The 26,686-nt window shown below is 35.9% G+C and overlaps 1 protein-coding gene across 12 annotated transcripts in view; it reads right to left on the bottom strand.

Moving 5' to 3' along the window:
• Positions 1-26,686, bottom strand: part of CADPS2 (calcium dependent secretion activator 2) — a 278,795-nt gene that overhangs the window by 89,099 nt on the left and 163,010 nt on the right. For all 12 annotated transcript variants that reach the window (XR_014937439.1, XM_085523891.1, XM_085524029.1 and 9 more), the window contains exons 9-12: positions 12,971-13,037; positions 8,997-9,105; positions 7,671-7,874; positions 2,783-2,919 (exon numbers count right to left, since the gene is read on the bottom strand). Coding sequence is in view for 11 of the 12 variants with exons in the window: in XM_085523891.1 (XP_085380017.1) it covers positions 2,783-2,919; positions 7,671-7,874; positions 8,997-9,105; positions 12,971-13,037 (517 nt within the window). In the remaining variant the exon portion in view is untranslated. The remainder of the gene's footprint in view (positions 1-2,782; positions 2,920-7,670; positions 7,875-8,996; positions 9,106-12,970; positions 13,038-26,686) is intronic.

The following is a 26,686-nucleotide window of genomic DNA, read 5'->3' as shown; positions in this document are numbered from 1 at the left end:
TTTAACAAAGAACAGAAACACATATTTTTGTGTGCATTACATAGAATTTTTATAGTAGAATGTTGAATGACTAATGTTTACAACATTGGAAGCTGGATCCAACAATAAACCTCTTGCTGAAAGGAATATATATCAGGAAACCACTTGCTGCTCTGAGTTATTGCCACCATGAAATGCATGGCTGACAAAACCAAGGTAACACATCCAGAGTCTGGTATGGTTTTGATTATATCCAAACTTTTCTAACCGATACAAAATTAACTGTCCCTATAAAATAATCAGTTTTATTAACGTAATTGTAAGTTGTGTGAGAACATCTGGATAATGGTCAGATACACTAATATCATTGATTAAAATGCAGTTTCTGGATAATCGGTTCTCTACGGCTGTAACTTTAATCTCAGTGATGAAATGCAATTTGACCAATTGATGTCAGTTTGTTCATTGCCTTTAGAGAGCTTCAGCTGTTTCTAGAGAGAACATGTACTTTAATTACAGCATCCACAGCAGTGTTCAGTATTTTAAACAAGCCAACCCACGTAGCAATGGCTTATGTAATTTACGTGTGTGTTTGATGGAAAAAAAAAATGGTATTCTGCTGAAAGGAGAAAGAAAGGAGATTATAGCTGAATTTCTGCAGTAATAGTGTCCTATCCCTACATACAATGAACAGTGGCAACTGTGATTGATATTATGCCTTTGTGGCTGATGTTTCACCAAAGTTTTATGCAAAACATGACAGAATGCTACACAGACGTCAACTTCTGACAATTCAAAAGCAAAAGGTTCCTTAGTAAAATTTCTTGTGTTCTCACAGCAGAAAATTCTATCAGGAATACAAATTTTTCAAGAACTTGTTAACTTCGGATTCTGTAGGAAAGCTGTTTAAATGTGATCATTTCCATGGACCTTCCATGCCCTTGCCCAGCTCCACACCATGTGTAGCAGTCACAAACACACAATTATATGCTCCAGTGTATTAGAGAACTGTGTGCTTTTTATTTATCGTATAATTAAAAAAAAAACCCCAAGCTCCCCGCTACCCAGAAGAATATAAAATTAAAGAAGTTTAGCCCAGCTCACAGTTTAATATAGGGCTTAATATTCATTTTAAACATTTTTTCTCTTTTATTTTTAGAAGCTGCATGTGTGATTGCTCCATATTTTACTGCAATAAAAGCACACACCATTTCTAAAAATGAGAAGAAATGAGCTGTCCGGGTAAAAATCACCGTACTTTTATGTTCAAACACTCTGCCACTACCTTAACAGTCTTGACTTTATCATTTAAAAAGATATAGTTAAATGTGCAATTTAACAAAAAATGATCACCCATTCTACTCATTAAAAGAAGAATTTAAAAATGAACAATAAGAAATGCATCTGCTTTATGGTTGCTATAGCACTGCGTATTTCACATAACCTCTTCTAAAAGTTCCTGATTTCAAGGTTATATTAAGTGTCTTACTATATTATTATTATAAAAAAAGATTTTGACCCCAATGCACTGTTAGAAAGCTAACCATTTTCTCTTTGAGTGCCAATTACTTTGTACAGATGTACCTTCAGGCCTCTTCTTTGATTCAGTGTGCAACCCACAGACAGAAAATGAGTCCTTTAACTTTTTCTATACATACTTATCTGGCAGTAGTTTAAAAAGGAAACAACTGTCATCAAATAATCTTTTTTCCTTTTTTTTTTTTTTTCTTTTTTTTTTTTCTTTTTTTTTCCTTCTTCCTTTTTTTCTTTTTACACTTGAAAACAAACCTGGAAAATCCACCATAATCTTTATAATTAATGACCGGACAGAAAAATATTTTTAAAAAAAGAGATAAAGTTATTTTTTATTTCTGTTGGGATGGTAAAGTGAAAAAAACAAAAAAAATAAGTTCATGATGAGATGTTTTAGGTCCTCATTAAGTGATCAGGATACAGGATATCTGACTGCATCTGGTGAAAAATAAAGCCCCTAGAATTTACAAGGTCTGTTCCAAACAAACATGTGCGTAACGTGACAAACTCCCATGAAATTGCTGCTGCTTTTCCCTGTTGAACATGAAACCAGGAACAGCTCCATCCTCTCAGCTCCTCACCCTACTAAGTAGAGAACAGAACAGAAAGTGTTTTGAAGTGAAGGGAAACTGCAGCTATAAATACAGAAACGTTCCATCTGTATCTTCTCTCTTACAGGTGACTTTGAACATGAAATAATGTTTGCTTTGGCACGGAGATCCGTCTTTACTTGTTTTTGTTCAATAATTACGTTTTACACAATATTTTGTTCAGTAATTATAATTTGTTATGTGCGACTCAGGTAACACACACTTGTCCAAATATCTGTACTGATTGCCAATGGTTCTGCTTCCTTCCTTCTGTTTTTTTTTTTTTTTTTTTTTTCTTACTCTAGCACAGTGAAGAATTACAAGGTAGATGAAAACGTCTGACACAAGGTAACTACATTTGTACCTTAAAATGCCTGTACAGGTGTCAGTAAATCCTACTGCAGGGGCTTTGACCATCATTAAAACATTCTGTTTTTATTCAGACCTCCATAGAAGACATGATAAATTTCAGCTGATAAAATCAGAGACAGTTTGGGTCTCTGCTTTCTATTGAGTGGCACACTAGCAGTTTGCAAGTGTATAATTTTCAAATCTGAAAGCAATCAATTGGACCTTTTATTCCAACTACAACCACAGTTATTGAATGAATGACGAAGAAAGGACTACTTTATAACAACTATTTCTCACTTCTTTATAGCTATCTTCTAGTCTATACTCACCAAACAAGAATAGGAGTCATTCAATCTGTGATCCAAGGTCTGCCTCTGAAGCAGTTGAAAGAGGAAAGCATGGTCAAATTTGCAGGGATTAGCAGAAATAAACTCTTCCATGCCATGTTTCTGACCACGGTCTGTGTCTGTTCATACAAAGGAGAGAATGTGCAGAGGAATACACGTTATCGAGCAAAAAATGCAAATATAACATGGTATAGAATTCTCAGTATATAATCTTGGAAAAAGCTTCAAAGAAAGAAGTTACATAGGCAGTTGTTTGTAAGTTACCTCTTACAGAATCTTGTCTTGAGATCTGACAAATAGCATTACTTTTCTACTACAACAGAAACCTGTACATTAAAACATTTTGGCAAAAAAATGGTTCTTTAATGGAATTCTTCAAATGCTATGATTTGCAAAACAATTTTAGGAGCATAAAAAAATGTGTTCTGTAATTTCTTGGGTCTGGGTGGCTCTTTCTAATTCAAGCAAAATTGCCAAATAACCTTCCCTCCATTAAGAAAAAAAAAAAAAAAAAAAAAAAAGAGAGAGAAAAGTTTATGCATTTATTTCTAGAGATAAGAAAGATCAAATTTACTGTAGATCAGAGTAGCACTCACAGAAATATTCAACATGGCTTGAAGCCTACTTCTCAAATGGCAAACTGGAGCAGAAATGAACACACTGACTTGAGCTAGGTCATTTCCAGCCTTCTTTTTGTACTCGGCTTTTAATGAGAGAAACCTTAATGTAGTAATGGCAAAGAGCTCCTTCAACCTTCAAGCAAAGAGTAATGAAAAAGGGAGCAGCGTTTTTGTGTAAATACATTGAGAAAACATACCATCCCAAATGGCACTTCAATCAAAGACCCAAATTTATTGTTCTTCACAGATTGCATCTTTCAACGCCTTTAAACCCCGCGGGTTTATCAAAAGGGAAGCTCTAGTGATTGCTTTCATTAAAGCTATGTTTTGTCATAGTCCTCAATGTGAATTATCTATCAAGTATGGACAGAAAAAGCCTTACAGTGCCCAAAAGGACTAGTTATGTATTAGCACATTAGCCGTCTTGGTTTCTATAGACTGTATTGGGGTGAACAGTATTATCAACTTAAAAATTGACTTCCCCTTTCAATTGTCTATGTTCTTTGTTCCTTTAAATTCAAACCTAGATCTTTTTATACTCGTTACTAGAAAAGTACAGATCTAAGTGTATCCTAAATGCAATTTTGAAAACCTGCATAGTACAAACCTAAAATTTCTAAAGAAAAGGAGACAAAAGTTTATTGATTAAACCCAATTATAGAGCCAGGTTCATAATAAAACTCAATATTGATCTGTGGGCATGATGCTAACATAATCAGTCACATTTAGAAATTTAGCCCCAGATTATATTGATCCATGTCAAGTCCAACTTTCAGCTGTATTTGTGGATGGGAGAATTATTTAATTCAAGCTGAAGGATCTGCAGCATCACATCTTAGAAAGATGCAGAAACTAATTCATATCACTTGGCTTTGCATTGTCAAAGCAAGAGTCACATCCATGTGACAGATTTCTCCAAGGTGGATGTTGCAAATAAACAATATGACAATACGTTGATGGTGTAAGGTATGAAGCTAACATCCCAGAGAAATAGCAGCATGTATTTTTAATGGTTAAAGGATCAGTAGCTTATGCAATTACACTGATTAACAACATTCCCATTAGCGTTAGACTACCCTATCATCAATAACAAACTTAGGTCATATTTTTGACACAGATGTAGGAAGTGCTTTTTCTTAATTAGTACAATTTAAATACATTAAAACACCTGAATTCAAAGATAAACTGGTATCAACATAACTACACTACTGAAAGTACTTAACTACAATGTGAAAATATCTGTAGATTCCAAAACAATACACACACAGCTAAAAGATTCCCAACACAAATCTGATGTGTGACTGTTTTCCATATTTCTTACAAGCTTTCCGTCTTATGTGGATAATCTGATTTATTGATTCACTATTTAAAAGAAAGCAGATCATAGAAAAGAAAAAGGATTCATATTTACCACTAGAAGCAATCTCCTGCACAAATTAAATACAGCTAAATCTTTCTTAATTTAAATGGCTTCAATTTTTTTTTTCCCCCATGCTTACAATAAATATATAAAAGATTCTCCTTTACAGGAGGATTTTTTTTTTTTAATTTTTTTATTTTTTGTAAATACTGAAAAGAAATTAAACTTTTTGACTGAATGCTGTAAAAGAAACAAAGTGAGCATTCTGATATTGACATCTAGATGATCTGAATACGTAAGGTGACCTACTGAATACAACATGCCTTCTGAAAGCAGGATTTCCTCTTAGATAATTTAGGCAAAAGAAACAAAATATTTATTTTTTAAAAAATGATATGCTATATGTAGTTCTACAGGAAGATCCACAACCGATTCCTATCATTAAGTGAATTAAACAGAATAATTAACAGTGTCAAACAGTAACACAATGTCTGTTACCAAACTGGGTCCATCAATAGAAAAAGTAATTTAAAACTTACCTTTATTAGCTTTAGGCAAGCAAGAAATAATGGAAAAATAAATCTAATGTAATATTTATATCTTATTTTAATATTATAATATATATAAAAGAATACGTTATCTCTGAAATAAAATTGACTTTTTAAATAGATTATGAGCTTAAATAATTATAAGGAATTAATAAATGTTATAGGAATGTGACTTAAAAATGGCTAGAATGACTGTATTTTTCAGATTCCATGAGCTACACATATCCTGTTCAGACTATGATCAAAGGCAAAGAATGTCAAGAATGCTATTTTGTGATATACAGTTAAGAAAAAAATACATTTCCATTTTCTTCTGAACATTCTCTCAACCTTGGGAAATATCAGAAAGGAGAAATGGGGGAACTCTGGGAAAGTAATACTTTTGCTTTTCAACAATTAATTCTCATCTCTTGATGAATTTGATGTCCTGATTTCTGTTCCCACTAACTCAAACTCATAGTGTTGGCTCATACTTCCATATAACATAGTAAAATCCAGGGTATGCATTTATTTCACATTTTGGAAGCTGTTAGCCCTCAAAAAACAACTTTTTTTTTCTTTTTTTTTTTCTTTCTTTTTTTTTTCTTTTTCTTCTTTTTTAAACCATGGTAAAAACTATCGAAAGTTATCGAAAGAAAGTCCCTGACCCCCAGAAATTTATCATTTACATACCAGACAATGAAATAACAGACCAAAAGTAGAAGAAAAAGAGAAAAAATACTGCCAGTAAGGCTGGAGCGTGAGGCTGGAGATAGCACAGTGATGAATTACTACTGTTTTGCTGAAGGACAGATTTGAGGAGGATACAAGATGATTTTTATATGCTTTTGATTTCCCTGAAATCTCGAATTAATTTTTCTTTCTTTTCTGATCTGTTTTGATAAGTGACATCATTCTAAAAGAGAGATGAGGAAAATTATCTACCACACACCAAATGATTATTCATCTAACTTCTTTTTCCATTTTCTCTCTTTTCTTCCCTGTAAAAATTTTAACTCTGAATTCATGGTGGTGCAGGACGAGAATGATGTTTGGCTTTCTGCTGACTTATTAAGATGTTACAATCCCCTTCTGGGTCTTTATAATCCCCTTACTTGATCTTTATCACCAAGTAATTAGCATCAGTCATTACTCCATCAGCTTCTCTAACTGTATGAATAAGGCATAAATATCCCCATTTTATTCTTTATCAGGATCAGAAATTTTGTCTCTGGACAATTTTTAGTATATCAAATTTGCAATCGTACTTGTTTCTTTCCGTAACTTTCTTTGTCAGTGTTTCCTAGTTGCATCCACCTTTAGGCAAACACAGTGACCAAGAAAAATAGCAACTCCTTGGCTATTTCTGACTCTTCTTTTGTAATTTCCAGCTGATGTACATGACGTAGAAACATCAGGAGGTGAACACAGTCAACTCCCAGTACCCAGCTTATGGTCAGTTCATTAGAAGGTGAGTGGATGCATTTCTCAGCTGTTGTCCCTTCTTTGCTTTTGCAGTGCTGCTTACGTTCTACAACATACTTCACCTTAAACATTTCCTCTGATGTGTTGTTATTTCAGTCTTCAAAATCAGCTCAGATTAAAAATTCTACATACACCAGTGCTTTTGTGAGATGAAACATGCATTTTTTAAGCGCTCTTTACAGCTGTGTCAGGTTTCTGAACACTACTCGGTGTAACCACCACATTTTGCTGTCTTCTAATAGTGTAATAATAAAAGACTACACCACAAATAGAAGAATATGAAACTGTGTCACAGAGGCCAACTATTTTGAGTCAACCTGCCAAAGACTTCAGATTTCAAACCAACCTGAGTCTAAAAAATGTTTCCTCTCTTTCACTCTATGTATTTATATTAAATACTGTTAGCATTTAATCTCTATTAAAAAATGCAAACAGTTTCATCTAGTGCCTTTCAACTCACAATGTATTGCCCGCGTTTCAATTTTTAGGCAACTAATATATACCGTCTATGATAAACCTGATCTAAATCTATAAAATCCTGTGAATAAATTGATGTTTTTCTATTCAACACTACACTGCCTGACTAGTGAAAAATATAATATACGCTAAACACCATCTCCATGGTAATATGTGGGTCAACTGTAATGAATACGAAGCTAATTGTCGCATTTTCATGGATTATAATAAAAATAATGACCTCCAAGTCAGGATTTCCCTGGCTGGTAACAATAATTTGAGTTAAAGAGCTCCTGGATAACAACAAATTGCTTGGCAAATTTCCCCAGTGAATGAGTTCTACTTAATTAAACTTCATTGAAGGAGCCTGCACTTATTTTAGCAAGTAAAACCAAAGCTGCACAAAAAATAAAGCAACTTACAGAGTGGGGATATATCTGCACTGACATCTCCTCCTTTAGGATTCATCTTCTGAGCTTGACTTGCAGGAACAGGCTTATACGATTGACCTGTGGCTCTGTACATTGCTTGAACCCAGAGTATTCTATCTTGTTCATCATCACTGGCAAATATTACAGTATCTCCTTCTTTAACAGCATTGAAAAACATTCTACCACCCTGAAGACCTGAAGCACGAAAGAAGGAAGGTAATCTTAGTGAGTTATTTCTAAATCACCATCAAGGTTTATAGCATGAGTTAACTGATTTTACTCTGTATGTTTGTGTAGGGGGGTGGGTGTTAGATCATTTTATAGGTATGTATGACCAAGAAATAAGATAAAATCTAGAACTCTAGGGATTAAATGGAATGTACATATAAGTGGAATTAACTATTGAAATCAAAAAAGAAAATATTTTCACTATTCCATTTCTAACTCAATTCTAATTTATTTCTTACTCTTCTTTGTGTCATATACTATCTTGTATTTCTCCAACATATTCTCCTTCAGGGTATCAGTTTCATAGATGCAAGTCTACTTTATTTCTTCCTTAACAGAAGCAACTCCATACCTCTTCTCAACCTTTCTGTTCCTTCTTTGGTACCTTTATTCATGCAAATACTTTATTCTGTGAGTACATGACCAGCACAGCACTCAAGATTCCATGCGGTTGCACCAGGGATTTTCTGTGACATAACATTGCATTGATTTTCCAAATATCTTCTGAGCACTGATAGGCTTTTGAGTTATTCTGAACATTAAGCCAATGTTTTCAAAGATCAATACTCAATTTATTAAAAGCCTCTTAAATTCATAATCCTCCAGCATTTAGGTACAACATAATCCCTTTTCTTTACACGAGTAACTTCAACTTCCTTCTCCTGTCACATTACTAAATTTCGGAGGTTTTTCTGCTATCTGCAATTTTATCCTATGTTTTTATTACTCTGCAACCAATGTCATCAATCATGTTTTCCAAATAATTTCAAAATGTACTTCATGTACGCCGTCACATGATTATACCATCAAAACCACAGGTAAAAAGGAAACACTGATCAGAATTCATACTTTTTCCTTGTACCATTATATGGCCCTGTAATGTTTCAGGCTACACTAGTGTAAGTTTGTTTTTCTTCTGACAGCAAGCTGTCAGATTTTTCACTTCAGAAAGTCTTAATGGAATATTTGCAAAACCTTTAGATGCAGAAAAAAAATAGCCCTGGTGGTTTTCAGTATTAGATCAAGCTGAATAAAACCAATTTAGCTGTTTTACACAAACATACTGTAATTTACAATGATGAAAAATACCTGTGTGAGGAGCTGTATAATCCACAGTGTATCCTTCCAGTTGCATCAGTTCCTGAGGTTCAGACTTCTTTTCTCTGTAACTGCACATTGCAAATGTGTATTGGCTAACCTAAGTAAGACAAGAATTCTTAATTGCTCTATTCCATTCCAGAGCTAATGCTTCACAATACACATACACTGCTTAAATTAGATATCAGTTGTACTAAAGAAATAAAACACACTTGTATTTTTTTTCCCTTCCTGACAAATGAAAAAATACCCTGTAAACACACCTCCTTGCAGCATTCTGAAATATAACATACTGTAGGCTGTTGTTTTGTGAAAGATTGGAAGGAATCAAACTAGGTTCTGCCAGGGAAAATACTTGGTACTAAACACCACTCTTTCTACTGTGTGAGGAAAAAAAAAGGTCCTGTATTCTAAGAACTTCATTTTATATATATAAATATTCTCTGCAGAAGGACTGCAGAACACTTACAGTTCAGCTGGAATGACAAACATGTAACTGTCCAGCTCGACCCTGAACCTTCTGTTTGCTTTTATAAAGTCTAATATCTGCATCTTCTGCACCTCTGTATTCCTGAACCTCTGTCATCCTAAATCTCTGTCATCTCCAGGTTGCTCAGCTTACTGGATACAGTACTGTATTCTGTAACACTATCAATTACTTCTGATCAAGTGCAATGGAAAAAAAATAAAATAAAATGAGGATTTTCCACTTCACCATTTAGGACTCCATAGACAGTTTAGAAAGAAATAAGGAGAGCTGAGAAAAATGCATTTGGAAATATTTGGAGAGGAATCTAACAGCTGGGGGAGCAAAAACAATCATTAACAATAAATTGAAATGTTGCCAAGCTTGAAGAGCTGGAAAGACTAAGAAGGGGTGACCAGAAAAAAAGAGCCTGTGTATCTGCAAACACTAGAAGCTTAAAGGAAGTGAAATTAAACAGGCCTGAGAAACTCTTGTCTCCAGGAACTGCAGGATGTCTGGCCATCTAACTTGTCTTGAACTGTAAGATCACCTTTTAGATCTGCAGAATTATGCAAAGATGCAAGGACATGCTAGAAGCTTGTCTAACAGATGACGGAGCGTCCTGATCTTAGTTGTTCACTGCTTAGCTAACAGTTCTCTAGATCTACATCTTTGGCAACAACATCAGGAATGATTCTTTTTCACATAAAACAGCTGATTTCAGCTTCACTCATACATTAGATGGTGCTGTACCTGTGCACTAATCCACCTCAACATCCAGTGACTTCAGCTGCCACTGACTGAAGACTTTTGACTCTTTAAAAAAAGATTGATATGACTGATATTTATGGAAAATAAGAAAGAAGGCATGAGATTATTGTCTGCATAATGCTCCTCCAAACATAATGTGCCAATAATCCTGTGGCATAATCCTGTTTTTTGGGGGAGATTCTCTAAATGAACTTTACTAAATGACCCCAATACTACAGGATAGGGTCTGGTAGTCAGGGCCTGCCCCAGGTCCAGTGACCAGCAAGGGAGTTGAGAGGCAGTGGGACAGCGTTGGACCCTGGGCACCAGTCACCTCCCTGGGTATAGGGATGGTACAGGTTGGGCCAGTCCGTAGCCTCATAGGGACCCATGGATAGGATGGAAAGGCTTATGGGGAACTGGAGACTGGCCCACTGTGGTGGTGTTGGGGTTAGGAATGGTGTCCTGGGAGCTGATATGATGGCCTGTGTTGTGGGCAGGGTAGGGGAAGTCCCCAAGGCATGGCCAGAGGCATAGGTCATTAGTGCCCTCAGGGCCCTGACATAGGATCTGCCCCACTTGTGTTATTCAGTTGCTTGAACTAGCCCGCATAACTGGGATGCTTAAAAAAACAATTATCTATTAAGCACAAGACTTTTCAATTACTACAACAAAGGAAACGAAAGTGACATAAAATAATCTCTGTTTAGATTACTGGAGGAAGATTATTACCAGTGAGCTTAGCAAACTCAGCTGAAGTTTCTTACCTACCATGTTATATCTCTGTCTTTTCTAGTTTAAAATGAACAGCCATTTAAAGAAATGACTGGATTGTAAAAGGAAGAAAAGCAAATACACTGAAGAGGTTAATATTTCTAGGCTCTCTAACCCTTCTCTAACATCAAACTGTTCTTTCACACATCACTACTAATTTTTAATACATATAGCAATAACAAAGATGCACATTACTCACTCTCCTGAAAAAATCAACATTACTCATCTAGTTTCACACCTGAGTTAATTTTCCACAGCATGTGTAAATCATACTGATAGCTTCTGTCTTACAACTGAATTTCATGGCCTTAATATTTTACCTAAAACCTAATGTACAGAGGAAGAATCATCATCATATATATATATGTGTGTGTGTGTGTGTGTGTGTGTGTGTGTGTATAATATATATAATATATATAATATTTATATATATATCAATACAACAGACTGATATTCATTACTGAATGTTTATTTCACATATATTGACTTCAGTTTATTGCCAGTGTGTGCACAGTGTAGACTATATAAATGAGCCAGATCTGCCTGGACAGTAAATATTGATTTAACACAGTTCTTTTGATACAGCTTTATTGAGTTGGTAGGTGCTTTAAAAATGACAGAGATGACCAAATCCCATCACAGTTGGAAAATTCCTGTAATATTCTCTTCCAGTACTTCAATTTCAGCACAGGAAGTAGAAGACAACCAAAATTCATGTGTATGCTCTCCACATTACACACAAAACCATGAGTCTCTTAGGTGTGTGCTATGGTAATACTCAGGGGGCACCTGTGGTTTGGAGGGAGAGGACAAGGCCTTTCTTTTTGTGAAAGGAGGATGTGAAGTAGGAGGAGTGTGAAATAAGAGTATGAAGGACAGGGGGGCACTCCAACCTTTCCTTTTCCAAGAAGTTATTTTGTCTTCGCATCTGTATTTTCCAATCTTAATTATTCTGATTCTATGATTCTATGATCAATATCCAGGCCAGTTCCCACAGCAGACAGGGAGAACACAAAAACATCAATCTTTGCAAGAATAAGATGCAAACACACTCAGCTTTTAGCTTTAGTTTGTTAAAGATCTTGTTTGGTACTTCTTCAAGCATTCTTACAACTTTCAAGATGTAGAAGTAGGAATGAGACTTGACAGCATGGTAAAAAAAAGAGTCAGGCTTCCTGTAAAGCAGTCTTAGAAGCCATCATTCCTGTTTACAGGCATCATCCTTAGTATAATGTTATGGGAGATTCACACTTATTTTTCTGTCAACAAAATAAGGGACACATGAAAGAACAGCATCTAAAAGAACATCAACATTGTAACTGCCATCTGCAGACAAGCACAAACAGAAAACATTCACTTTTCCACAGATTCACAGATATCAGTTATTTTTCAATTTTGACAACTCAAATGAATCCCAACGTATTAGTCTCACGTTAATGTTGACATTTGTCAGCAAGTGAAAATGCAGCTCAAGTTTTGGACTAAAGGTTATGAACTATCAGTCCAGCACATTTTTTTGCGGCCAAGAAAAAATCCTGCACTAGAGTTTCCATGACCAGTAAATATAACCATTAATTTGACATGCAGGAAATTATTGATGATATGGAATCAGGGAAACAGTAAGTACAATCCATTTAAAAAACATAACTATGTATGTTTAATTGAGTGTTGACAGAAAGCCATTGTTAGAATGTTTTAAGGTTGCAACAAATGTATTCAGAAATTTCTAGGCTTCACTTGAAACATTTCTCAGTGTAGGGACTGATTTATATAAATAAAACTTTATATAAGTAAAATTCAGTAGCATTTCTGTTTACTACAGATGTATGCATAAAAATATACACATATCCTGGGAAGTCTGAACCTCACAAAAGGCTCGGCAGTAGCGATGAACACAGCAAATTATAAATGGCTCCAGACAACATAAACATGAGAATAAGTACATTTTAATGAAATTTTATGGCAGTCTACTAACCTGAACAAGCACAAAGTAGCGCTTTTTCCACCGCTTCCACACCTTCTGTCCTAGAGCATACAAATATCTGGAAAGGAAATAATAGGGAGAATGTTTGTTTTTTCTTTTAATACTAAGCATGATATTAGGAGGATGCAACTCTTACAAGTGTATTCACTTACCATACCTACTGAGATTCTTTTCTTGTGATTTTTTCTTTCTGTTGCATTCTCAATTAGGCTGTTTAATAATAAAACCAAAATGCAGAAACAAATGATCTCCTGTGTAAGACTAACCTGCTCATCACTTCCATTTTACCAATTGTCTCTAGAAAAATAGCATGAAGTAAAACAATTTTACTTCCATCAAGATACTGAATATTAGAAAAGTTAAACTCCCCAGCTGTTTTTTGGTACTTAATTTCCATAGAGTTCCCAGTGTTCCTCTAGTTTATGAGAAGCCAGTCATGGTGTCAGCTTGGGTAAATGCTTAAATAACAAAATGCCAGCAAACAGGATCATTAATATTTCCAGAATAAGTGCCCAGTTTCCCAAACATATTATAACATCTGGTAGAGTTAAAAAAATGTTTCTCATCACCTTGGCAATTTCTAGGCTACAATGATTTAACCACAAACATTAAACAGTGGTAAGATAAAACCAAATATGCTGATACCATTTGGTGACACAGTAAGCAACCAGATGCAGCAAGTTTTATAGCATAATAATACTTTTCTGCCACTATGGTCATGTTGCAGTGTTATTAACAAAAGCAAGAAGAAAAGGATGGGCAATGGGCTCGTTAGAAAGAGTCCAAGAGTAGTAAAGACGTTTAAAGAGATATGAGACCACTTCAGGCTGGCCAATCTCATTGAAGCTTATCTAGTAAAACTACATGGGTGAAAGGCAGATTCATATTGTTATCAGTGAACACTGGCATTATTACATCCTATATTATGGAGAAGTTATGAGTGTGATTGGAGCTGGCTGGTGGGACGGCTGGTGGGTGAACAGGTACCTTCTGGGAAAGATGAGAGAGACCAGTTCTCTCTACTTTCTGAAGTCATTTGTGGCTCTGTTGCCTTGAGATTTGAATTCAGTGTCAAAAAACAGAGTGATCAGCCAACTGGTCACATGAAACACACAGGTAAGATGCAGGCAAAAACTTTTTTATACCTGTCCTGGGCATATAATCCAACACATTCTTCCCTGCTTTAGATACCATAGAGAAAAGACAAACTTTTATTTAGTATGAATGTTCAGCATAATGCTTCTCATTAACTATGGTGGTTTTGAAGGTTAACTAATGTCTCCCTCATTACCATGACACAGACACTTTGTCCTATGTCATTTTTCTGTAAGAAATACCACACATGGCTCTGCAGTACAGGCAGAACTGTCACAATTTACATCAAATTCATAATCATAACAAAGGGAAGGATACAAAAATTAAAAAAACATAAATAAATAAAAAACATGCACTTATAATTCCTCCTGTAAGATGTAAGTGATTTCATTTCCAGTTCAGGTGTTAAATAACAACTTCCTTGGGAAACAAAGGACAGGAACAGCAACAACACTAATATGAGGTGTTCTCAGATAAAGTTAGGTAACGAAGAAAGGAGCACTTGTGATGCAAATCTGGGATTTGGTACAGAAGTTCACAATGTTATGCCACTTTGTTTTGTAAATTGTTATAAACTCACAGCTATGACCATATGTTACTAATTCCTCTCCCAGGGCCAGCTCTAGCAGGGACAGTATTTTCCAGTGAAGAAAGTTTCAGTCATTTACAGGAGATATAGCCAATACCCATTTCAAGTATACAAGCTCCTGAAATATCAGGAGAAAAATACCTTTATTTAAATCTCAGGTTTACACCCAGAAGGGAATTCTCGGACTCCTAAATCCTATCTGAGATTCTCTTTTTCACTGAAATAAATGGGAAACAAAGGACTTAAGAAAGCTGTTAAACTTGGACAACAATATCTCAGATATCTGTAGAAACTGCAGTTCATGTATAGAAGAGAAAAAATCTACAAAAGAAAGGTAGTTCATGGAATTAAATAAAACTTAAGTGTCAGAACTAGAGCAGAAAATGAAGAGGTTAACAGATTCAGAAGAAAACTAAGTCCTATAGCTAAGTTTTAGAATGATTTGAGATGAGAAATTGCATTTTTCACAGGTCTCGGTGAAATGTCAGTACCACAACGCACAGAAGCCTCTCACAAACAGAGCTGCATCTTGCTATTTCTCTATCTGTATGAGTCCTGTATTCACCTACACTCTTGCTCACTTTCTCCAGCCACAGAGGAGTGCCATTCATGCATAGCATTGTTTGTTCAGATTATTTTAAATACCCTCAGTGGCACTAATAAACACACAGCTGCCATTCCTTCGGATGCTGTGTCTGTCTCTACGTGCAGCACCAAGAAGCAGCTGATACTCAGAAACAGCCAATACAGTGTTACTAAAATTAATCACATCATTTGCTACAACTTTCCTGTCTTTAATTTAGGTTATAAAGTTGGGACCATCAAAAATAGTTTTTTAATTACTACTGTTAAGCCATACACCAAGAAGAAAGACATGGAGATGATTTTCCTGTATCTGAGCACAAGGATAGTAATTGCTTTTTATTAAAATAGAATATTTATTATTATTATTATTACTAGACCATATTTTGTTACTTTTTCAATGAGCTAACTGACGAGATCTGGGAAAGGATTGGTTTTATGATGCCCATAGCGATACATAAATATGACACACTTCTATTTTGTGAAAAAAAATATGAATATTGTAATAGGTATGTATACATTACACCTATAATGGTATAAGCATGTATTAGAAAATGTACTGTTTGTATGCTTGGTTGTCTTACTTTTTGAATGTCCATATTACCATTTACCATTAATTTAAGACCATTTCACCTGCTTTTCTACATCAGAGAAAATAGGACCTTAATTGTGAATACTGAATCACAAAATGCTACACCAACATAAAGACTTTATGGCCATTTTTCAGACACTATTAATATTCAACCAAATGTGCAAACCATTCTCTCACCTTCCAAAGACTTACGCTGTTAAAAACCCACAGTTTTTGTTTTTTGAATATGCTTTAATATTGTCTTATTTCTTTTCCCTCGCTCACAAATAAAAAGTACCAGTCTGATCAGCATTAAGACACAGATCGATCTGATTATACTTCACAGTACATGCACCGCAATAGAAATATAAACGTCTAATAAAGTTCATTTTTTCAGGGGAAAAAAAAAAAAAAAGAAAAGAAGTAATTCCATTGCTACAGCCAAGTACACTTGGATAACAATGTTTCCTATATCAACTTCTCTCCCTTAGTATCCCTTTGTACTCTGGGGGGAGAATAGGTAACATCAAACAGAACAATCTCTGAACAGAACTTATTTTCTTATCAAAGTCTGACCACCACTAAATTTTAAATAAGTAAGGTTTGAATATTTTTCAAAGCACATTTCCTTGTCTTACAAAAATTCAAAACCACATCACTAAATAATTAGCATTCAGTTTCAATTAAGTGGTGGCATAGACAGGAAAGAAGATGGAAGCTTATTTGCTTTTTGTCCACAGTGAAAGAGTGCAGGGTTCTACTTTCTGATGGAAAAAAATCAGCATTAATGAAAAGCTGAAAAACATAATTGAGTGTGGAATACTGGAGCTATTCACTGCTGGAGAAACGAGAAAGGACTTATTACTTCTACAGAGATCATTTTTAGACGAGCCTTTTTATTCCAAGGAATGAAGCAATCTATCTACATCTTGAATGATAAATTCTCTACTTGTAAAAAGCTTCATTTATCACAAACAATGAAAAAAATATAGAAAGAAAAATCAATAAGCGTAGCAGTTTAGTCCAGCAAAGGCCTTTCTTAAAGAGAAACCTCAGTCAAGGTTGAAAGAGCAATTAATGCAGTCTCAAAAATCTGGGCCATTCTGATAGAGTTCGGTTAACACGTGGCAGAAGTAATCATCCACTTGTGAAAATGATTTTCAGTTCATTCTCAAACACCTTTCAGACACTCATGATCCCATTTAGCTGACAACAATACAGGCTATCTGTGGGCATCATTGCATTCGATGTGAGAACCAATGGGGACCAAATGCCCACAGGCACTTTCAGTCATCCCTGCACGCCTGCATAAAAGGAATCTTCCTTGCACCGCATTCCTTCTTTTATTTAACCCCACAAGATTAAGCCATTTTTTGCCTTCAGTTGAGGACGAGAGAGAAAACTGATTCAAGACAACAATATGACCTGGGTCATAAGAAACCTAGCAGTAAACATTCTCGGATTCATTTTAGTATCTTCTGTACTCTTGAGAAACAGTACTAAATAAGCCTTGAACAGATGGAATGAAAAAAAAAAATCAGCCTAAACTTCTATTGTAATTATGACTGCTAAGGATATAGAAAACTTGAAGAATGTCAAGTAATACAAACACCCCAACCATAGCAAACAGTTCCATCTATTCCAATGAGCAAGATACTCATAATATGAATAGAAAAATGAGCTTCTTTTTTTTTTCTTTCTAAACAACTTCTCTCTTACAGTATAAATGGATAAAGATATGCTGGAAAGTCAGATATCCCTATATTCTTTCACAGTGATAACTCAACACACTCTGAAGAGTTCCAGCATTTGTGAATATGCATACCAGCACTTACAGAGCTTGTGAAGTAACTGCAAAGGCAACTTGAGAATTACTGATCCAGTTCATGTCATACCATGAAATATGCTTGCTATGTAAAGGGAGAATGTTTATCAAGACAATAAAATATATCCTTTAGTCTTGAGAGAATTCCAGGTAACAAAAGAATGATATTATTCAGATACAATGCAAGAAGTGTTCTGATTCTGAAGTAGTTTAATTGTAAAGTAAACAGGTAATGTAGCACAACTGTGGGACATTCATTCTCTGTATTTTTTTTATGTGGTTTACTTCTGAGCAGAGCCTGATCCCAGGGACCAAATAACAGTGGTTGCAACATACGTGGGGAACTCCTGGAGCTCGTCTCTTGGTTTAATTTCCTCTAAAATGATTGCAGTCTGTGAACACAAAGTGTTCCACGAGGTGAAATGAAGCAGAGTAAGGAGAAACAACTAAGAGATTGGTTTCAAGTGTGACAGCCTAAATTTATTTTTTTCTAGTAGAGGTACTAGAAAAAAGTTTCAACTGCACTCCTCTCCCTTTAGCATCCAATTGGGCTGTATCAGAGGTTGTTTATACTGCCAGGTCTTAAAACAACGCATCCTGAGCAATCAAAAGTATCTGGGCATCCAGCCTGGACACCTTTGCAAGTACATGACACTGCAATTAGATAGAAAAAGTGGAGACTTTTTTTTTTTTTTTTTTTTTTTTTTTTGCCAGGCAGGAAGTGATATTATTTATGATCTAAATGGCCAAGGACCTGCTAAAATGAAAAATCTACTTTTTTTGCTAGGTCATACACTGCCACTGATGGAATCAGTTAAAACACCCTCGTTCAGTGTCACAGTGGTATTTAAAAACAGAAATCAATGAACTAAGCTGACAACCAATGAAACTCCAATTCTGGTGAGTCTGTGTTGAAAATACTCTGCTCTGAAAGGGAGGCCACTAAAAGCAGTGAACTCTTTTAGGAATGTTAGTTGGTTTTGATTATCTCTGGAAGGATACGCATTTCATTTCATTGTCTAGAATGCTTTACTTCTGAATTGATATAAGCTTAATTTCTTGAAGAACACGGACCTCATCAGAGCTAATCCTAAATATCAACAATTGGGTTTTCATAACATTTGTTGTGATCATCACTAGTAGGCATCTTAAAATTTGAAAACAGATGATATGAATAAGAATTTCTACATCTAGAGGTCCTGAAAAAGTAGATAAGGTGACATTCACTGAATACTGAAATACTTCTGTGGCTATCAGAACATACTTGCAAATGCTTGTTTACAGTCAGACAAAAGTTCTCATTCTAAAGCTCAGTTCAGAATAGTGTATACTAGTCAGGTCTGTGAGGTAAAGCTTCTGTGGATGCAAAGAAAAACAAATTTCATTCCAGTTGCACTACAGCAAGTCCAGCATGACAAGTCACAGAATAAAACTATAGCAGTGGGGGGAAATTACAGTTACCATTTTGGAATTTGTATACAATCAATGAAATAGCAATCTCCCTACTTTGCAAAAAGCTGTTAGTAAACCATAGATAAAATGTATTTCTCAGAGGCTGGGTTAAGCTTAAAACGGAGACAAGGATTATACAAATACGCAAATACAGTCCTGTGGATAAACACAGTTTCTTTGCCCTTCACCAATTAGGTTCAGCTTTTCATGAAGGCACATTCATATGCTCTGTGATAAATACAGGGTGTTTTTAAACTCACTAAATTTAAATTGGATTTTGTATGACATCTCAAAACTGGTATTAGGGGAGCCCAATTAGCAGAGCGCTCATCACAGAAACTGTCTCTGATCTCAGCATATACAAAACAGAAATTCTAAGGACCTATTCATACTGATACTCTTTATGAATGAAACATATATATGTAACTTGACAATCTATATATCATTGCTATTAAATGCCCAACTTAATTGCTTTCCCATTTAATTGTGATTTTAGTCTTTTAGTCTACCAGACTCCACATAAACATTGGAACCATACTTGTTTCTATCCAAAACAACAGCAGAAAAAAAACCCAAATGATGCTGCCTGTATAGGTAGCTGCTGACTGTCTCCATTGCACCTCTAGCAACTCTAAGGATTATAGGAATAGTGCCAGACATTAATTTCCATTTTTACAAAGCAAAGCAATGGTTATGGCTTGTTTCCATGAACTCAAATTAGTTAGATTTCATTGTGCATTTCATGCATTCCTGGAAGGGTTTGTGAATGAGAAATGCACTCAGTTCATGCAAAGAAACCACATCAGGCTCAGAGTCCTTGCCCTGCAGGTGGGTGGAGTATGGAAAAGAACAGAGAGAGGCCATTGTTACACACTTCCATCACCTGCTGCTGGCTACAGTAGATGTGATACAGAATTAGATGTACATTTGTTCCTACATCACAAGGCCAATCTAACATTCTGATAAGAGATATTCTGCCCTGGAAAACTTGTCAGTGTAGAGTGGTCACTGTAGGCGATCTTTGAACACAAGAGTCAGAAAAGTACTTCTAATGCTTCTGACTGCTTTTCAATGACAATTCATGAGCGAGAACAAGGAAGAACACTTTTGTAGTTAGTTCTCTTAAAACTTCCATTTTAAGAAACTTTCTTACAGGAGATACATAAAATACAAACCCTCCTGATTCCATGCCCTTTATGCTCCTTTTAAGAAATTTTAACTGTGAAAGACGGTTACCTAAAGCACATTTAAGCTTGTACCTTGTTCCCAATGATAAGGAGAAGGAAGCAGTAACTGGATGCAAGTATGCGCAGTTGTGTATCCCCAGAATTTTCTCCAGTCCTTGTGCTATTAACTGCCTCAGCACCTTCTGTCTTAGAAACAGTGTCTTCATATTTTACCACTCGTTAATGGATTTTTGTTTCAATGCTCAGTTTTCCCAATTCATTTAAACTTTCAAAATCTAAATCTAGTAGCATAATTCCATATTTCCACTACATGTACCTAGAGGCAGGTCTTTTGGTTTGCTCTGAAACTGCCACCTGTGCACACTGCTGGCTCATTTTCAACCAAGTGTCAATCAATACCCCCAGGCCCACTTCCTCTACACAGTTTTCCAGCCTTCTGCCCCAAGTCTGTACAGGTGCTTGGGGTTGCTGGGGCCAAAGTGCAGGATCTGACACTTGGACTTGTTGAACTTCATCCCATTGGCTTCAGGCTAGCTCTCCAGCTTGTCCAAATCCCTCTGTAGGGCCTTCCTACTCCAGACAGATTGACACCTCATGCCAATTTGGTGTTAAATAAAAACATTCAAATGGGATGTTCGTGCACTAGAGTTATTAAACTGCAGCTGATTCACAATTGGACCTGTGGGAGAAGCACTTGAAGAATGCAGAATTTACCACTTGTGAGGAGGCATGTGAGCCATCTACTGCAGTCAGCCCATTTCTGCTGCACAAGACTGCTCTGTCCAGCAACTGTCTCCCAAAAACATCAATCCTAAAGTGATATTCGACAGTAACACTGTTGATAAACATATATATATATATAAAGACAAGAAAAAAAAATGCAAAACTTTCTTCTAAAATTGACTGTGTATACACATAGAGAAAAATACTTCCACTCTGAGCTGCTAAAAAGCAACAAATGGCAATTTCTACAATTAACACGCAATTATTTTCTCTGTATTCGCTAGGAAAATACACACTTCTCTAAACTGTAAAAGCTTTCACAAAACAATGTAAACAATCAAAAGTGAGATTCATGCAGCTGAATCGTGGTCCCGTCTTCTCCCTTATTTTAACCATGCTGCCCTCCAGTGGATGTCAAGGTATGTATGATGCAAAGCCTCAGTCTACAGAAATGTATTTCACCTTGATCCCTGCTACCTGCATTGTGACTGACCTGAACAGGAAAGAAAATGCAAGGGTGAAACCATAACAAGAGGTTAAATTAAGCTTCAGGGCAAGGACTGTAAAACTTATATTTGAGCTTCAAAATGGGTATTTTAAGTACAATGCCTTATTATTCCACAAGTCGTGTATATATGGGAGCACAGAATCATACATATTATCAATACGTTTACTCTCAAATTAGGGTGAGAACGTTCACCGCATAAAGACACGTTACTTCATCTGTGTCAATACAATTGAATGCATATCATATAAAGATTATCCAACAACTAAGAAGGAATGAAAACTATTTGCAAAAGTAGTGGTACTTGGAAAAATGAGAATGTGCCAAACTGGTACAAGTATACATATATTTTTTTTCTGGTATAGAGAAATCAAATTCACTGTGAGGAATTATGTTTTTCAATAATAATAGTTTTCATAATAAAATGGTTTTGAATAGAAGAATCTAAAACTATTCAAAGAAATTGTCTCACGGAGAAAAAAAAATAAGCATTTTTGATCAACTGCATTTTCACAGCAGCTCCTTTAAAGTGAGCTCTGTTACTACTTAACTGGAAATTAACATCATGTCCTAAAAGATTCATAAAATTTGAACTCACACTGTTATAATTATCAGCATTATCAAATCATAGATCTCAAACATGGGTACAGATTAGGTAACAAAAGCACAAGTACAACAGCTACAGTGACACAAGGCTGTTTCTCTTCCATAAGTAAATTTATAAATGTTGAAACAAATTATAACTAAAGTCTTAGTGATAAGGAATGTTTAAAATACATTTCTCTTTCTGAAGAAATACTAGTATTCCTGAAGTCTACAAAGAGTGATACTGTCTGGCTTTTAAATCCAATGTTATTAAGAAAACACCGTTTTTTTCAGAAACATTTTTGTCTTTAATGTAGGGTTAAAACTATGAAAACTGCTAAAGTTTAAATCAAGATATTCCAAGTCAAAATGTTTTAAACATTACTGAAAAAATTAAAATAAACAAAAGTCTTGGGAAAGAAAAAATGGTAAGAAAGCATTTTGCACAAGACATTTAGTACAGTCACATGCTATTTTGTTCCAATTAGAGAAGCTGCTAACACGCCATATCAATAAAAAACAATTGACTTAAGTAGTGGGGCTAATTAAATGATATAAGATAATTAAATGCTTCTCAATGTATAATAAAAAGTGATGGCTGAAAGTGTTCCATAATACTGTCTTTTTGTTTTCCTATTATCTGCTTTTCTGCAGAGTTATAGTCAGTGCGCCTATATGCAAAAAAGACAGATAGAGTCCAGATGTTAACGTGTTGGTGGCAGGAATCAGGTGTTCAATTAAAATGTACTGAGTGTGCAACAGAAAAACCTAAGCCTTCCATTAGGTAGAACACATACGGCTCAATTAAAAATTAATGCAGCACTTGAGATTGAATTGTACACTCACATTCATAACGGTAATGAAATTCCTCATGACATATGACTATTTTATTAGCTTAGTCATAATAGTAATCTAAGAATCAGTGTTATTTTCTGTTTTAGTAATGGTAAAGCATCATTTATGCAATTTTTGTTTCCTCTCTTACAATAACTCTTTTAATGTGTAAGCAGTGAATGAAATAAAAACAACTGTAATAGTTTTAGACGTTTAATTCAATCATATTTTCTCAGCTTAATACTAGTGAACAAGTTCAACTTCATTTAAGTGCATTCTTCATTCAGATTTTTTTTTTTTTTCTAAATGGTTTGACAGAAAGATCCTTAAAATGACATCTCATGATCCTGTAACATGCTGTTGGTTACCAGCTGACTGTCCTTAACCTGAAAGGAATTATTCTGTAGTCTAAGTGCAATGGAAATTTGCTTGCTTTTCAAAGCTAAGATTTAGAAGCAGGTGAAATAGGTGAGGGCCACAAACATCCAGTTTTAGAGGAGACTGGCCCTCAGGAGTGCAGCCATAAGGAGAACACATCCTTGACTAGAGTTCTCCATGCCAGCACTAGCACAAACTTCGCTGTATTTGCTTCTACTTGGTCAGTGGCACGGGGACAGTCCACTTTAATTATTTTTTTAATCTTAAAACAATGTAAAATTTAAGTAAAGCCACAAATGGATCAACTCTTGATAATAGTAGTAATTTCTAAGCCAATGATTTAGCGAACAAGGACTACCATAGTTTCATATTAAGGGTTCTGTTCAGTTCCCTCACCAGAACCATAAAGTTTTACATCTTCAGAATAAACTTTGAAAAGAAGCAGATGGCAGTTTTAGGCTGGCAGTCTTCAAATGCTATCAGAGGAATTCTCCAGCTGGCAAAGGAAGGGAAGTTGCTCTGACTCCAGTGGAGACTTTGCAGTGGAATTCAAACCCACACCTTCCAGAACACTTCCCCTGCCAATCTGTCCCCAGTTTACTCCACAAAAGCAGCATGAAAAGATAATCTGACAGGTCTTTAATGACAGGTCTTGCTCCAAAGGTGAGCCGTAAACAAGATTTCACATACCATTTCACATGCATTTTTTTCACTTACCTTCTCTTCATCACTTATGCATGAAGCGGAGAAAATCCCTTACATTATGAAAAAGACAAAGCAGTACTACCTCACTCAACAGGTAAATAATTTAAGATAAGATTATCTTTAAACAGGTTTGCAACAGTAAGTATATGAGAAGATTCTTTGCTGTGCAGAAATTCTGCAGAATACAGAAATTTTCATTTCATTTTCCTTTGTTATTTAAAGGAAAAGCTGCAGAGTGGGCTAGTTGGGCCTGGATGCTTTCCTCTACAAACTACTGCAAGACGGACCCAAGAGACACTGACAAGATGGCATAGTGTGGAACTGCCAGTTCAATTGTACTGATGTTTAATGGGATGTGGACTATTTCAAGGGAGCTAGCTGTGATAAATACATTATTTGGACAAAACAATGGTAGTGTGCTGCCATGGATGCTCTACTGCTAGGTCAGAAACAAATGCAAAACTGTAACAGGAATGCATAGACAAAAGAATGTGGCCTGCAGGTTGAGAGAAGTAATCTTCCACCTCTGCTCTACACCAGTGAGGCAACATCTGGAGTACTGTGTCCAGTTCAGTAAACTGTTCCTCATTTCAAGAAAGGAAAGGAACTTCTAGGGAGAGACCAGCAGAGTGCCACAAAGATGATGGGGGGCCTGGGGAACCTCCCTTATGAGGAAAGGCTGAGAGACCTGGGGCTGTTCAGCCTGGAGAAGACTGAGAGGATAAACTTATAAATACGTAATGAATGGGGCCACATTCTTTTTAGCAGTGCGCAGTGACACAACAAAGGTTAATGGGCACAAAGTGGAACACAGTTCAATACAAACATGAAGAATTTCTTTAAGAGTGATGGAGCACTAGCACACACTGCTCAGAGAAGTTGTAGTCTCCTTCTCTTCAGATATTCAAGACCAGCCTTCACACTTTCCTATGCAAATTACTACAGGGAATCTGCTTTAGCAGTGTGTTGGACCAGAGGTATCTGCCAATCCCTATAATTCTGTCCTTCCATAGTCACTGAAATTATAGTACTGTAGAGAAATAAACACATTAAAATTGAGGTTTTTAAAAAAGTTCTACCTTTAAGTATCACAAACCCTAACATGGACAAAAATTAGGTGAATACTGTCTTCATGCAAGTAACAGATGGATAATGCAAATGACATAAGGACATAACACAGGCAGGTGGCATGCCCCTTAATGGTACTGGCACTCTCTGAAGAGAAACAATGATCGGCCATGCCAGACCATATGTAACGTCAGTGTATGTTAGGTGGAAATAACTCTTAAATTCTATGTCACAGAGTAGCGTGGGATACCAAGAAGTCAGTCAGACCACTGGGTAAGAAAAGCTAATAACTAACCGCATCTCTAACCTAACCTGAGCTGTGCTGATTTGTAGAATCAAGAATGAAGCCACATAAAATAATCTAAGATCATTATTTCAATAATTTTCAATGGTATTTGGTATTGCAGTCTGGGAAAATAATCATATTGTTTAGACATTCTTGCAAGTATCTTCATGGCTACAGACTCATGAACGTAAGGGAAGTTTCCAGACAACTTTCAGAAGGAATTTTGATGGCCAAATAAGATAACACTTACAACGCAAACTAAATACTCAAATACGTAATATGTTATACCAAATGTAATTTTGTATAGGTTATTAAGCAGGGAAATTTAAGCACTATTTTATTCATTTTAAATAACAGGCAGACATATATAAAAACCCACCCAGACACTTTCCTGTGTAACCTACTGTAGGGAACCTCCTTTAGCAGGAGTTTGGACTTGATTGTCTCTAATGGTCCTTTCCAATCCCTATGATTCTGTGATTTGCAAGCACAAAGTTTCACAGGAATATTTATTTCATGTATTTTCAGGATTGAACTTGCATAGCAGCAGGATCTCTGCTAGGAGAAATGTAAACCTTTCAGTCTCTTCCACTTCAGAGCTGGTGAAGATTGTGGCACTGGACACTGACAAAATGGGCAGTCATGCAGCATCTTGACATGGGTATCAACAGCAGCTTTGCAGGGTGTCACTGCCTCCAAGGACAGGGTTTCCACCACCTCTCTGGCCAATCTGTTTCAGCTCCTCACCATTCTTACTGTAACTTTTTGCTTATGTCCAACCTAAAGTACTCAGTCAATCAGTCTCTTATGCTGTGATGGTGCAGTCTAATTTATTTAAGTAAGGAATCAGAAATCAGGCTTTTGGTCTGAGCACAGCATAGAGGTAAACCTCCAGAGACAAGCCAAGCCCAAAGAAGAAGAGTTTATGATCCAGAGAACCTGAGACACAACAGCTTAAAGAATGCTTAGGAGGTAACATGGTACAAAAACCCAGTGCACAGAAACTGAATCACTGCCAACACAGTCAGCTTACTCCAATCAATTATTCCACAAGGTTAGGAAGGCATTTTGCAGTAGTGAATCAAAGCAGGATCTGCCATACACGCAGGATCCACGGTGATAGGACAAGGAGAAATGGTTTCAAACCAAAAGGAGGTATATTTGGGTTGGATATAAGGGAAAGGCATTCTACAGTGATGAGGCACTGGAACAGGTTACCCAGAAATGCAGTGGAAACCCCATCACTGGAGACATTCAGGCTGAAGAGGGTCTGAGCAACCTGATCTATCTGTGGATGGCCCTATTCACTGCAGGGGAATCAG

Source organism: Coturnix japonica, chromosome 1 (genome assembly GCF_054131305.1).
Source record: "Coturnix japonica strain WE chromosome 1, WE-NBRP24, whole genome shotgun sequence".
Classification (NCBI taxonomy): Eukaryota; Metazoa; Chordata; class Aves; order Galliformes; family Phasianidae; genus Coturnix; species Coturnix japonica.
This window is presented reverse-complemented; position numbering and strand designations above follow the sequence as displayed.